This window comes from Ochotona curzoniae, unplaced genomic scaffold, assembly GCF_017591425.1.
Source record: "Ochotona curzoniae isolate NIBS_2020 unplaced genomic scaffold, NIBS_Ocur_1.0 contig_3520, whole genome shotgun sequence".
Lineage (NCBI taxonomy): Eukaryota > Metazoa > Chordata > Mammalia > Lagomorpha > Ochotonidae > Ochotona > Ochotona curzoniae.
This window is the reverse complement of record NW_024465894.1, coordinates 33,568,239-33,583,582: the sequence shown is the minus strand read 5'-3', so window position 1 is coordinate 33,583,582 and position 15,344 is coordinate 33,568,239. Positions and strand designations below refer to the sequence as shown.

Sequence of the window (15,344 nt, the reverse complement as noted above, 5' to 3'; positions counted from 1 at the left end):
AAGCTATACAGAATTTTCATCTGCAGTTGCCTTGGCAGGAACAGACTAAACAATCTCGTGGGCTTCGTATAAGCCGTGAACCACATGTTCACCACCCCTGCTGTGTATAAGCACCCACAACCCCAGCCACGCAGATCTTTAAGTGAAAGAAATATGAGGGCTTGAGCACAGGGCGGCAGGCATGTTCGGAGAGCCAGATCATGGCTTGAATCTGGAATTAGGGAGCAATGCTGTGGTTCAATGAGTCAAGCCGCTGCTTGAGATGCTGACATTCTGTGTGAACACTTGATCTGAGTCTTGGTTGCTCCGTTTGCAATCCAGCTTCCAGGCCCAGGTGTTTGGGCCCTTGCCACCCACAGAGGAGACCCGAATGGAGTTGCACTCAGCCTTCCTTCCTGGCTTTGGCTTGGCCCGGTCTTGACCCTTGTGGACATCTGGGTGGGGGTGATCCAACACAAGGAAGGTCCTCTCTTCTCTCTCTTTCTGTTTTTCCCTCTCTGTCGGTAGCTTTGCCTTTAAAATAAATGAGTGAATCTTTAAAAAAAAAAAATAGAATTGTTTGCAAGCCCTTGAAAAAGAAACACCAACTTGAGAAAGTCTTAGTCTTTCAGTTTATCCTTCCTTCTTTCTCCACATATCTGTTTGAAGGCAATTGTTCTTTGCAACCCTGGCTCCCCAAACTCATTTACTCATTTATCTTTTTTTTTTTTTTTTAATTGGTGATTTCCTAAGAGTAGAAACAGCTAGTAAACATTAGAGAGAAGTTGGAAGTAAAGTACGGCCGGGGACATGTAATCTCAGCTTACACATGGATGTGCCTACATGTGATCCTGTCTTGGCCACCATCGGTGAATTCCTGCTGGACCAAGAGAGGGTTCCAGATAAAGCTGCATGCTGGGCTGGTTGCAAGGAGACATGGTAGAAAAATGCTGAGATCCAGGAACCGCCTTTGGCCTGATGTTCCGATCGTCTAGAACCGGTTTCCATTGGGTGCCTGAGGGTTTTTAGCCCCTGGCAGTGTTTTATCCCCTCCTGGAGGAGCAGAGGGTCAGAGGGTGGGGATTGACTGGGCCAGCATGCATAGATTTCCAGTCACTCCTTCTGCCTGCTGAAATCCCCTCTTCTGGTCTACCCCCAGAAATACTATCCACGGGTGCTCCGGAACTGCTTCATTTTGTTTACAAAGCAGTTTCAGCTGTGCTGTCTCCCAGCACTGTCCTTAGCCTAGCGTTCTTCAGGAGCCCAGTCACTGCCACCACTTCCTCCTGCAGATGACAGCAGCCAGCACAATGCAGCACAACTGTGTGGTGCAGTACTGTTCAGCCACGATCAGACCACAGACTCATGCCACAGCATGGAGGAAGCCTGAAGGCTAGGCAGTGAGCGCAGGAAGACACTCACGCAAGGCTAATGGTGGATCTCCTGTGCACAAAACATTCTAAATGGACAGATTCATAAGACAACAAAAACAAAGGCTGGTGGGGTGGAAGGAGGGAGGCTGCTGAGGATTCCAGGGTGACAGGGATATTCTGAGATTTAGCAGTGACGAGGACCTCACAGCCTCTGGAAAAACAGTGCAAACTAGTGACAGCAGGATGACCCTAAGGGCTGTGACTTGTCTCACAATAGCTTATCACCCTTTATATGCACCCAGCTCCCCAAGTCCTTGGCTGGTCAGGCTGCAAGTCAAGACAGTGTTCTCACTCCCAGGATGTTGGGAGCCAGGCATCAGGGCATGGCACCCGTATATCCTGCTTGCCTCTCCCTAAGCCATAAGCACAGGTGTCCCTTCTTCACATGCTGGAGAAGCGCAGCCTCGTGGTTACCCCCTCCATGGACCCCTCTGCCCTGCCTGTTCCACGCCCAGCGTCCTTGGCCTTGATGTGTATTTCTTAATTCCAGAACACGTCCCCCTTGGCCTTAACCTAGCTCCACCCTCTGGGTTTTAGCACAGATGGCTTCTCCGTGAGAGGCTTGTCCTATATCCCCACCCTAGATTTCTGTGCCTTGCTTGTACTCCCCTGAGTCCTACTTGTCCTTGTCATACTTCAGTGTATTTGTTCACCATCTTTCTGGGGCAGGCAGGTCCAGCCTAGCATCTGGGACACCAGTGTCTCATGTTGTACTCCCTGGGTTCAAGACCCAGGCTCTGGCTCCAGACTCCCAACTCCCTTGCCTGTGTGAGGCAACAGGGATGAGTAACAGGGTAACGTGAATAATGTGGGAGGTTTGTCCTACCCCTCTGAGCATCAATTGAGTGAGCCAGTTGATGGGAGAGCTCCTTCTCTTTGCCTCTCAAATAGACAGATAGCCCTGTCCAGTGGCTATCTTGGGCTGGTTGACTGTTGGTACCCATGAAATGTTTGTCAGGTGGATGCACCTGCTTTGCACTCATCACATCCTGGGTAATTGCTGTGCCCTAGCTCCTGCTGCACCTGCTGTTGAGGGAGTTGGGATCCCCTGCTTTGCAGCTGTCACAGGTGACCCTACTTGGAATGCAGAGGCCTCCTCTGCTCTGAGAATCAATTCTGGTCCACCGGAAGCCATTTGTCTCCAACCTGGTGGCACAGAACTGTGCTTTCTCCTTGGTGGGGGCGACCTAGAGCAGGGAGTTGCTGAAAGTGTCAGACTAAGACAACAGCTCACCTGTCACCTGTAAATCTCATTGTGTTTCTTCCATCAGGAGTTCCTGAGGACTCATAGCATTTCAGGTAGGATCTCTGGGGTTCAATAAACCCTTTGGGATCAGAGCAGATAAGGCAGCTTCTTTGTCAAAGGAATACTGTAGTTTGATCAGCATCTAACCATTTATTGCTAAAAGCACCATACTTCCTCCTAAACAGCATAGCATTTCCAGGGAGTGTCACTTTGTCTAAATCAAAGGCCTCCATACATCCTGTAGGGAACGCTACTGGCATGCCCCAGTGTTGTCTAAGACAGATGGGACTCTGAATCCCACATTTCCACAGCAGCAGCCGCGAGGAGAGGTTGTCCGCGTAAGTGGGAAGTTGTGTTTGGTTTGTCCTAGGAAGCTCCTAATGAATATCCTGGGGTCTGAAGCCTCCATCCTCCCACACTCCGACCCTCAGCACCTCCTGTTCAGGCCCCAGTCCCTGACTCGTGCTGTGCACCTGCTGCCTGAACCGTCTCTAACACATCTCCGCATGCCTCTGTGAAAGGACCTCTGGATTATAGAAAACTTGAGACCTCCATGAAAGCAGAGAATTATGGGGTGGGCCCCGTGTGGGCCCCTTGGTTGTCACGCAGAGCCACTCCTGTTTTCTCTGTATGCCGCCCGCTCCTCCTTCCCATACGCTGATAGTTAAGCAAGTCCCAGACCTCATGTCGCCCACTGCAGCAGCAAACATTTGAGTGGCACTTCCATATTCGTTTTTATTTTATGTTATGCTACTTTTTTTTTTTGTTTTTAGAAGATTTATTTATTTGAAGGGCAGAAAGAGGGACGGGGAGAGAGAGAGAGAATATTCCATCTGCTGTTTATTTGCCCACATGACATTCCACCAACTGGGGCTGAACCAGGCCAAAGCCAGAAGCTCGAAACTCCCTCTGGGTCTCACAAGGGCCCAAGCGCGAGGACGATTTTCTGCCATTTCCAAGGCATATTATCAGGGAGCTGCCGCTAAGATTTGAACCACACTCATGGGATGTTGACGCAGTAGGCAGCAGGTTAACCAGCTGTGCGCCAACACTGGCCACACCTTTTTCCTAATTTCTTATTAACATAAAAAGTATTGTTTTCACCAACGGAAGTGTCCACTTGGATAATCTTAAATTCATTATGTCCAACCACTGCCACCACCTACCTCTCCAGCTCTTATCATCCTATAAACTGAAACCCCATGCCCATGAAGCAGCAGAGTCCCAGGGCCTGTCAATCACCGTTCTATTGCCTGTCCACCTGCCTCCTCTGCGTTGCCTTGTACCGGTGGACCCAGACACTGAGTCCACGGGTGTTGTGCTCAGAGTCCATGGGTGCTGTGGCGTACGTCAGGAGTCCTTTTTCAGAGAAGCTTAGTAACTCATGGCGTGTGTGCTCACAGTTGGCTTACTCGCTCAGCTGCACACAGGCCCTGGGATGCCTCTGAATGCCGGCTACTGTGAGCATGAGCACCCAAGTATCTCTCCAAGACCTTGTCTTGCATTTCTCCGAGGATGTGCCCCCGAGGTGCAGTTGTTGTGATGTAATGTAAGGTCATTCAGCGTTCTACTGTGCCATGCCACCCCACAGCCCACACTTCCTTGTTCTTCTCCACTTCCGGGCGAGGGACTACCCCTGTCTGTGCATGACCCTAAGGACTGATGGCAGCTGGTTTCGTGCTTGTTGGCCATTTGCATATGTTTTTTAAAGACATGTCTATTCAAGTCCTGTGACCTTGGTTAATTTCAAAATTTATTTAAAACGAAGAGACTGACAGACACAAATCTCCTGCCTTGTCCACCATACAAATGCCCACAGCAGTCGAGGTTGAGACAGGCTGAATCCAGGAGTCCAGTGCTCAGTGTATGTATCCCACATGGATGGTAGGCACTCAGCTAGCAGAGCCATCACCACTGCCTTTCAGAGTGTACTTAACATGGAGCTGAATCAGGAGTGGACCCCGATCCCAAACCAGGCACCTCCCAGCTAGCTGAATCAGGAGTGGACCCCGATCCCAAACCAGGCGCGTCCCAGCTAGCTGAATCAGGAGTGGACCCCGATCCCAAACCAGGCCTGTCCCAGCTAGCATCCTAAGTGCTGCATTCAATGCTCACTCTGTCACATTCAAATCGAGTTCTTTGGGAGTTTGAGGGGTTGTAGTTGTTGGATTTTTGGAGTTCCCTGAATTCCAAACGTGAATACCTTACCAGATAGAGTCATTTCCCCCCTTGCAGGAATCATTGGCTTTTTCTGTTAATGTTGTCTTTTGAGGCACAGTATTTTTTTTTGCCCCTGTTCTTCTGTGCCTTTGGTGTCATACCCAAGAAAGCATTGCTAGTTCAGTGTCACAAAGCTTTTGTCTGGTGGTTTCTTCCATACTTTTGGGGTCCTCAGTCATCCTTTTCTTGGATACTTAGACCATTGTGCCTGTTTGCATGTTAGATAAGGGTCAAACTTCGTTCTCTTACATGTGGACTTCCAGCTTCCCCGACTCCATTTGTTGAAAAGGCTGTCCTTTCTCCTTTGAATGCTCTTGGAAATCAGTACTCACTGATTTGAGCACATAATCTGTGGCTGATTTCTGAGCCATTAGTTTTAGTGCATTGCGCTATGTATCATATGCCAGCTACCACACTGTTTTGATTACTGTAGCTTTATAGACATTTTGAAGGCAGAGGGTGTGTGTTCTTCTACTTTGTCCTTCTTATCTTTTCGGAGCTCCGAGAGATTCTGTGAAAGGATTAGAGTGACTTTTTAAAATTTCTGCGGAAAACACCATTGGGATTGTGCTGGCTGATACTGACATTGAGTCTTGCAATCCATGAGCCTGGCTGTCTTTCCGTTTATTTGTGCCTTTGATTTCTTTCAGCAATGTGTTATAACTTTCTTTGCAGTCTTCCTCATTCTCAGTAAATTGCTAAGTATTTTAGTTTTGTTGGTGCTATTATAAATGGAATTGCGTTTGAAATTTTTTTCAGATTGTTCATCGTTAGTATGTAGAAAGTCAACTGATTTTTGTGTGTCACTTTATATCCTGCTGTTTTGTTAGATGCATTTATTTTGTGTGTGTGTGTAAGATCTTTAGTGTTTGTACATCTGAGACTATCATCTGGGAACAAAAAATTGACTTCCACTTCTCTGATTTCGGTCATTTTATTTTGTTCTCTTAATTAACTGCCCTGGTTAAAACTTCTAGGACAGCATTGTTTAAAATAGCAAAAGGATAGCACACTCTGCTGTTTTTGATCTTAAAGGAGTTTGAAGCTGGTGTCACTGTGGACCCTTCACATGAATGCTCCTATCACGGAGGACTGCTGAGTTGGTTAGAGGCTTTGTCTGCACTGATTGAAATGAAGATCTTCTTCCTGTCCTCTATTCACATGCTGAATCAGGGTGGTCGGTTTCCATGCATTAAATCAAGCTTATTTTCCAGCAGTAAGTTCCATTTGGGCACCATGTGCAGTCTTGATGGGCTGCTGTGTTCTGTTGTTTGCATTTTGCGGAGGACTTTCTCTGCTTCCGTGTTTCTAATACAGGTCTGTAGTTCTCACACAGGATCTTCACTGGGCTTCACTGGGCAGGATCTTCCGGGCATTGCTAACTTCATAGCAGAATTTGGGAAGGGTTTGGCACTGGCATCTGGCAGAATTCACAGTAAAGCCATTTTGTGGAAAAGTCGCATATACTGTGTCAAACTCCAAGACTCTTGAGTCAAAACATGCAAGTCATGGAATTACAGGAACTTAGATCTTCTCTTGCTTTCAAATAAAACTAAATAAATCTTTTAAAAGAAAAAAAAAAACAATATAAGCTTAGCTCTGTAGGTTGAGTATCCCTTAGCTGATGTGCTGGGACCAAAAGTATTTCAAATTTCAGATTTGTGAGTTTTTTGTTTTGTTATTAAAATTTGCTTATAGATCATGAGATTCCTGAGAATTAGAACACAAGTCTAGCCACGAAATTAGTTCACGTTTTCCATTTACTCGATAAACATATGGTATGAAGTAACTTTTATTCAGCACTTCTAATGCAGCTGAATTTTTAATAGGTTTTTTTTTTTTTTTTTTTTTGAAACACACAGAGAGAGAGGGAAAGAGAAAAGGACAGGCAGAGGTTTTCCATCTGCTGGTTCACATCCCAGATGGCGCTGGCCAGTGCTGGCCCAGGCCGGTCCATCTGATCTCCCAAGTCCTTGGACCCTCCTCTGTTACTTTCCCAGGCACATCAGCAGGGAGCCAAATTGGAAGTTAGAGCAGCCAGCTGGATCCCCGATAATAAGATGCTGGCCTCAGTTCTTGCCTCACAAGGATAGACTTGTACCTGCCCCCTGCAGGCGTGACATCACATTAATGTTAAAAAATTTTGAGATTTTGGAGTTTCAGATGATGGATACGTGACTGGCACATACTAACATACTTCTAGGAACTGGTAATCAGAGGCTGGTGCCGTGGCTTATAAGGCTAAGCCTCTATCTACAGCACTAGCATATGGCACTAGCATCCTGGCTGCTCTACTCCTGATCCAGCTCCCTGCTTGTCACCTGGGAAAGCAGTAGAAGATGATGGCCCAAAGCTGTGGGATCCTGCAGCCATACGGGAGACGCGGAAGAGGCTCCTGGCTTCAGATGGGCCCAGCTCCTGCCATTGCGGTCATCTGGAGAGTGAAGCAGCAGATAGAAAATCTCTCTCTCTATTTGTGTGTATGTCTCCTCTCTGTATCTTTGCCTATCAAATAAGAATAAAATTATTTTTTAAAAAAGAAAGGAAACATGGTGATCAGATATGAGCTCAAGGGACTCTCCACACATACTAGTGTCCTCGAGCTTGGGTATGCAGATGAATGGGCCAGTTCTGATCCTGGAGATGCAGCTGATGAGTCAAGACAGCAGATGCAGCACGCTCCAGCTGGTGCTGATGTTGCTGGTTCCAGCTACACATTGATGCCTCACAGACCGGGCTGTGCCCACCTCATAATGCCCTAACATCTGATACACATTGAGAACACCAGAAGATCTTAATAAAGCAGGGGTCGTTCCAATCACATAGGATGGAGACTGCTCATTTCCACAAGTGTTCACCAACACTGCTGCACACAAGGTGTAAGGAAGGAGCAAGGTAACCCAGAGATCCTCTCAGGGCTTAGGGACACAAAGGAGATGTGCCCCGCACGAGCTGGTGTGCTGGCTGGGAAGGCACCAGGAAAAGATGACGAGGACACACTGGGCCAGGGCATGCAACTTCACGAAGGCAGGATGTAAGAACAAGCCTTCAGCTCTCTTCTGAAGCTATCCATGGCTGATCTACATGGATCTATCCATGGCTACATCTGGGAAGCTGAATGGAACATCAAGGTTATCTGGTCTTGCCTGTCCCTCCAATAAGAGCAAAAGTTGCCAGAGTTGTCTGATGTTGAGAACACGCAAGGGCGTTCTCTGGGGAAGGAAGAAGGTCGGGGAGGAGCCGAGAACCTGGGTCAGACCATCTCGTCAAGCACATTGGGATGTTTTGAAAGCTTGTCCTTGGGGTGTGGCAGGTGCCCCAGAAATCTTGATTCAAGCAGTGCAATGAACAACTTCTGTTCTGAGTGTGATCAACACTTGCTCAAGCCACTTGGGTGAAGGTGACCGCGTTCTATTTCGACCACTCTCAAGTTTGCATGCAGGATCACATGAAGCATGCACATTGTTCCTGGTGCACATTCTGTCGTTTGAAAACATGCTTCCAGACTTTTCCATTCATCTGAAGGAGGTGCTCTCTTTCTTCCTCCGGCGAGGCTGCTGTATTATCACTGTCGCTACCAGCAAATAGAGCAGGTTCGGTGAGAGAAAATGTTTATATCTCTTAGAAAGCCACAACACTTAAGAGCCCTGGAGATGAAACGCTGCTAGCCCCAACAGTTCCGAACTCGCCAGGGGAATTTAAGAAAGCTCCTGCCCTGTGTCTCCCCAAATCTCAGTCTCCAGTATTTTTTTTTCTTCTTCTTCCTCTTTTTTGCTTCTCCTCCCATCTCTTTTTCTTCCCTAAAAATTTATTTATTTATTTATTTAAAAGAGAGATATAGAGAGAATCTTGTATTGGTTCACTCATTACATGCCCCGGTGGTCAGGGCTGGGCCAGGCTGAAGCCCGAACCCTGGCTCTCCCTCAAGTTCTCCCACACAAAAATAGAAACCTGAGCACTTGGAACATCTTTAGCTGCTTTCCCAGGATCAGAAGTGGAACAGCTGGGATTTGAACCAGTGCCCATATGAGATGTCAGCACTGAAGGCTACAGCTTAACTCACTGCCACAATGTCAGTCCTCCTTTTTGTTGTTGTTGTTTAGCATTTGCAGCCTAGAAAAACTCAACCTAGGAAAACCCACATGAGGTTACTCTTGATCCTATCCCACAGGTGTATTCTATTGAACCAAGCATGAAAGTTGGCTGGTGCCTGGGGAGCTCCCTGGGACCCAGTCGCAGAAGCGCAGGCAGATGAGTCCCAAGCCAGGTGTGTGGCATGCACAGGACAGTGTGTGTGTTTCCTTGGCTGTGGAATTGTGGCTCTTCCTGGAACTGATCCGCGTCTGGTGGGACATCATGATAGGCCCCTTCTGCCTTGGCTGCACATCGCCCTTCTTGGATGAGGAGCCATGGCCAAGTCAGGTCTGAGCACAGATTTGCCACTACGGCTCCTTTGGGAACAAGGCAGATCCTGTTAGGCCTGGATGATTCAGGCGTGGGTTGCATGCAACATGTCTGCCAGCAATCGAGGCTTTCTCTAGGGCTGCAGCAGATCCAGTTCCTGTAGAGAGCTAAGAGAGACGGGGGAATCAGTTTCTGACTGGCTCTGGCTGGTTGCCCTGATGGAACCTTTTTAAAATTCACAGACTAGGTAGGGACTGCGTATTATCTGCCTCTCACAGCCACTCTACATATTAGCTGAACGCATATCCTGGAACCATACGGGTCTGGGTGATGAGCTGTCTCCTCAGAACACTTTTCATTCCATCTCTGTTTCCTCCTCTTCCAGGGAGAAATGGGTCCCCTGAGACACGTGTGACCTGCCAGGCCAGCCCAGCAGCCTGTCACCCAGCCGGGGGAGTACCATGGACAGCGTCCTGAACCAGAAGGGCGTGTTGGTGCATGGAAAGCTCACTGACACTGGCAAGAGGAACGGATTGATCAACACCAGAAACTTCATGGCCGAGGGCAGAGATGGCCTTGTGTCTGTCTACCCAGCACCCCAGTATCAGAGCCGCCAGGGGGTGGCCGGTGTGGCATCGGCCAGCCTGGATGGCAACAGGAATGAGCCATCTCAGCAGCTGCTGAACCCCAACACCTTACAGCAGTCAGTGGAGTCCCACTACCACCCCAATATCATCCTCTACTCTGAGGGAGTGCTGCGCTCCTGGGGAGACGGTGTGGCCGCTGACTGCTGTGAGACCACCTTCATTGAGGACCGGTCACCCACCAAAGACAGCCTGGATTACCCTGACACCAAGTTCATCAACCTTTCGGCTGATGACATCAAGATCCACACCTTGTCCTATGAAGTGGAGGAGGAGGAGGAGTTCCAGGAGCTGGAGGTCAGACGGTGCCCTTATCACAGGCCTTTTGGAATGGTTGTGTAGGGAGGAGAGAGGTAATGGGGCTTGGGGGGACTTGGAGTGTCCAGCAGAAGTTAGAGGATGAAATTAGTGTGGTGAAATGCCCAGGAACTCAGGGGCATGTTCTGGTGCCACTTCACTGCTGGCACTCTGTGCATGATGTAGGGAGTGGAGCGATATAGGCAGAGAGCCATGGTGGCTTCAGCAAGGCTTCTGGCCAGAGGTCATCCAGGATAATGACCATCACATTGTGACGGGGAAACCACCAACAGAGAGTGAGAACGATAGAGAAAGAGAGAAGAAGAGAGAGAAAAATGCTCATTGACAAAAGTGAACAAGAAGGGGAAGAGGGATGCGTGGTCCCAGGGCCACATGGGGCTGTGACAATTGTGGCAGTGTTTTGGGGGTCACATGTGGGTATTTTTACTTGTCACGTCAAGGTTTCTATTAAGAATTTCAACCTGCTGGAAGAATAAGTAGATGATTTAAATCGTAGGACAAACGGTCTCTTTGCTGGCCTTACAGAGCTTGGTGGGCTTTGCACAGCCACATGGAATGTGCCTTCCCCATGTGGTGCAATGGATACAGTACATGCCACCTTAGAGCCCCTAAGTCTCCTCCTCTTGGTACTGCTGGGGCCAGAAGTGCCTGTGGACTTGGTCATCTAGGATGTTGTGTTGCAGACTTAGGAGGGTATCAGCCGTGGATCAGAAGGTAGAGGGTATTCTCCCAGGACTTGAGTGACAAAGAGATATGGACCCGTTCCATCCATTCAGTGTTGGGGAAGCAAATGGTGAGTGGGTCAGACTTGCAGGAGGCAGTCTGTGGTCAAGTAGAGACTCAGGAGGAAAGAAGCCTTGTGTGGGAGCTGAGGGGGAATGGGGATGGAGCAGGGGCTTCAGGACCAGTTGGCTGCAAGGCTGTGGTGCATGGCATATGAGGACCGCTGTTGGCAGAGATCAGCAAGGTGCTTGACTGGGGCAGAGATCTGCTGCTGCGTAGAGGAAGGTTGTGGAGGAAGGAAGGAGGGGTCTTCACTGGCCATGGAGTTAGAGAATTCCTTGACATCTTGGCAGGGCTCATGGGAGCATCCATGTCTGTAAGCAGCAGCTCTGGCTGCAGAGCTGAGCAGGGATGTGGGGACTGCAGGGGAGAAGGTAGTGTGTGGGAGAGGTGCCAAACCCTACAGAGAGAGAGAGAGAGAACAGAACTGGACAAAGGAAGCAGAAGGACCTAGAGCTGAATTTTCACAGTGAAAACAGAAGTGAGAGGAGAAAGGTGAGAGGGACATGTTCTCAAGTTCCCTGCCGGCCAATTTAGCTGGTAGTGGAGTCTCAGCTTTTTAAGAGGTTGTGGCAACTCAGTTGCAATATGTAATTCACCCTGGCAGGAAGGACTTCGGATTGTCACTGGGGTGAAAACATGAAACCCTTGAGCTTCTTTCTCACTCCTGCGGGTTTTGCTCCTTCCCTTCTATCCATTCGCTTTCCTTGCCATTGGGGTCAGCACAGGTGGCCGGCATGTCTTGGTAGTCTGCTCATTTCCCCAGGTGTTCACACAGAGATCTCAGCCCGTGGGTGTGCATTTTGGGTCTCTACCAAGATCTGACATCTTCTCAGGGATGTTCTCTTACATCCAAAATTAGGAGGGAAGTGAAGAAAACTCACTTATCCTGCAGATGGGGTACAGACTCCCAGGGAGCAAGCTCTCCTCCTCTCCCAAGATGAGTCCTGTTGTAGGGACAGCAAGGGCAGTCTGCAGAAGCAATTGTGCTATTAACACAGTAGCAAGACTCTTGTGAGAATGACGGCTGTTTCAGGATTTTAGGGCAGCCTTTGATCTCAGTAGTGAGATGCAGTGCAATGGCCTTTATACCTTTACACCTGGGCCTGAAAAGGAGCATGGGGGCAGCAGTGCACCTGCCTCTTAACACTCGAAGGACTTACACACTGACATCCAAGAAGCCAAGAAGTGGCTCCTCTCCCAGAGCCTGGGGGCAAAGGATCCAAGACATATGGAGGGTGCTGTGGCTCCTTCACTGGGTAGCCCAGAGTAGTGGAACTTGGGCAATCTATGAAACAAACACATCCTGCCAAAAAATGATCCATCAGCATCACTGTGGGGCTGTTTAGCCCTTTTTTTCTGTTCATAAAGCAAGACCAATGGCTGACAGACATTTCATCTTAGGTACAGTAACTGTTCTTCAGTTCTCTCTTCCAAACTGTGTACAACCAACGGGCATCATCAGTTAGCGCTGGCTGCACAGCAAGTCATCTGACTCTTAGTGGCTTGAAACCACAGCTGTCTACTGGGATCGTGACACATACTGGCCAGGTGGCACCCTCAGCAGCAGAAGCGACAGCTTCAGCTGTACCTGGAGGCATTGCACGGCAGCCACGGGTGGGATCCCAAAGCGACAAGAGAGTGTAAGCCTCAGTGCCCAGTGGCTCATCAAGTGCCTGGGTCTAACTGGCCAAAGTGGCCAGGATCAGTTAGTGGTCACAGTACACTCCACCTCAGTACCTGCAGGGGACTTGGTCAGGGATTTGGCGAGGAAACCAAAGTCTCACAACTCTTCAGGCCTCTGTACAAACCTCTGTTGTAGGACCTGCACATCACCCCATATAGTTGCCACCATCTGCAGTTGACTTACAAAGCCTAATGCAATATAAATTCTGAATAAATCGTTATATTACTTATGGCGTTTTGATATTTAAGACAGGACATTCACAGTCCAGGTGCATTTTAGCTCTTGGGGTGGGTTTGATCTGCAGGTGGTAGAACGCATGAAAGTGTCATGCACATACACAGTGTGGCAGAATGCATGGATGTTCATGCACAGTTGTGGTGGAATGCACTAATGCGTCTTGCACATGCGCAGAGGGTGGACGCCTCTATATGAAAGTGGAATAAGTCACTGCCAACACTACAACTTCATAGCAAACATGTGTCCACCATTTGGCGTAGGTTTTTTGGAAAGCATCTAATTGCAGACTGACGACAGTCCTTTTTCAACTGAAACACGCCAAAACCTACGGTAAATATTGACCCAGACTCTTAACCTGTGGCTTTTAAACCCTTTTGGGAATTCTGTGCCTTCACTTGGTATATGAGAAATCAATAGTGCTTTTTCCAAAAACAGTTCTGTGAAGGCTATGGCCTTGCTTACAAGCCCGTCCCTGCTGTGTGCCCATGTGCTTCCAGGAGCGCCCATCCCAGGCTTTCTTCACTGGTGGCCCTTTGTCCAGAGAGGGGTCACTAGATGGGCACACATCACCTCCCGAGCATGCGGCATGTCCCCTTTGTGTGGGGCAACTGTGTTAGGAACACGGGGCGTTCTGTGGCTCATTTTGTGAATGTTCACACAAGATTCTCTGTGATTGAGCAGGTGTTCCTGGTCCAGCTTTCCTTCTGTTCAGACAGGAGAGTGAAGTAGAATAAACAGTGACTTCCGGTTAGACAGGAGGCTCCAGGGGCCTTCGGAGGTGTGTGGACAGGCGTTGCCCTGGGGCACCGTCGGCACTTTCCAAGTGCTGATCCCTGGTTCCTGTCCACTGCCTAATGCAATCCCAGCCAGAAGCTAAACACTGCAGTCTCCAGGAGCATCAGCTGCGGGCCAGCCCTTCTCCCACTAACAGAAGCAAGCCATCAAGAGGGACATGGGAAGCAAGCAACAGAGCATTTCTGCCAGCTCCATGCTTTGCAGTGTTATGGTAGGACAGGGGCCCAGTGGGATCACAGCTGTGGAGCTTCACTAGCAGGGCACCAGCTGGCTGCATCCTCCGGTGCCAGAGGGAGGGAACCCATGCACAGAACTTGGGGGCCAGGCTCAATCCACTCTCAAGAATCAGAGCTAAGCACTTCACCTCTCCCACCTCTTAAAGGTGCCACTACAACCACCCCCAACACCACCACTGCCACACTGGCACCAAGCCCACAACCTACAGGAAGATGCACTAACTTCATGCCTTCTCTCACCTGAAGGGAGCCAAGGGAGGGGCCATCAGCACTGGGAACAGATAATGCAGAAGCCAACCTGGGGTGCTCCTGGGATCTCACAGCTTTGCTGGCAGCCCTTGGACCTAAAACTACCCTGCTGCCATCAGACACGTGATCCTAGATGACAAAACAGCTGCTCTACATTGGGGGAAAGCCACGTGTTGCATTGAGCTGCGCTTTAGGACAGGATTCAGACACTCCAGGAGAGGGAAACAGGTCTTCATAGCCCCAGAGATACTTGCAGTGGGGGCTGATTTGGGTTGGAAGGAATTTGTTTTGTTCTGGTTGGGTGTGCTGAGCTTGCTTCACTGGCTAGAACCTCAAATGCAGCACTGGATACACAGGTAAGTCCATGAGCATCCACGCTGAGCACCTGACCTCACAGGGGGAGTATTGAACCTTCATGACAAAGGATGCTGTCCACTGTAGTTTCTGGTAGATGCTGTTAATATGGAGCAGAAAATTCTCTTTGGTCACAGCTTTGTTAAGCAGTCTGTTCGTAGTTGAACAAGGTGCTTTTTTGAGATTAATTGATGCCTATCAGTTGGGTGTTTTTTGTTTGTTTTTGATCCTTAGTCAGTTGTCATTGCATCAACTGGTTTGAAGAGATTCCTGCTCTTGGGGACACATTCCACTGAATCATGGTGTTCTGTCCTCTTTAAATGCTGCTGGGTGTCATTGTTCACCAAGTTTTTTTTTTTAAGGTTTATTTGTTTTTATTGGGAAGGCAGATCAGATTTGAGAAAAGAAGGAAAAACAGAGAGAAAGATCTTTCATCCATTGGTTCACTTCCCAAGTGGTCATAATGGCCAGAGCTGCTGAGCCAATCTGAAGCCAGGAGCCAGGAGCTTCTTCTGGATCTCCAATACAGGTGGAGGGTAACTGTTCAAGTTTTTAAGAAGTCTTATGCACAAAATGCGCTACTCTGGACTGGAATTGTGCAGTAAGGTTTTAAAGGTTAGGGTTGTCTGCGTTAGAGGGATGTTGGTCTGCGGTGTTCTTGGCTGATACGTCTTCCAGTGTGGGTGAAATTAGCTCTACAGATTGAGTTGGGAACTGTCACTTCCTCTACTTCCTGGAAGGTTTTCTGTAATGTTGCTG

The 15,344-nt window shown here is 48.7% G+C and overlaps 1 protein-coding gene across 1 annotated transcript in view; it reads left to right on the top strand.

Moving 5' to 3' along the window:
- Positions 1 to 9,743: 9,743 nt before the first annotated feature.
- The window catches only part of SYNDIG1 (synapse differentiation inducing 1), a 72,387-nt gene continuing 66,786 nt past the window's right edge, over positions 9,744 to 15,344 (top strand). Inside the window, exon 1 of the mRNA XM_040981225.1 lies at positions 9,744 to 10,223. Coding sequence (XP_040837159.1) covers positions 9,744 to 10,223 — 480 coding nt within the window. The remainder of the gene's footprint in view (positions 10,224 to 15,344) is intronic.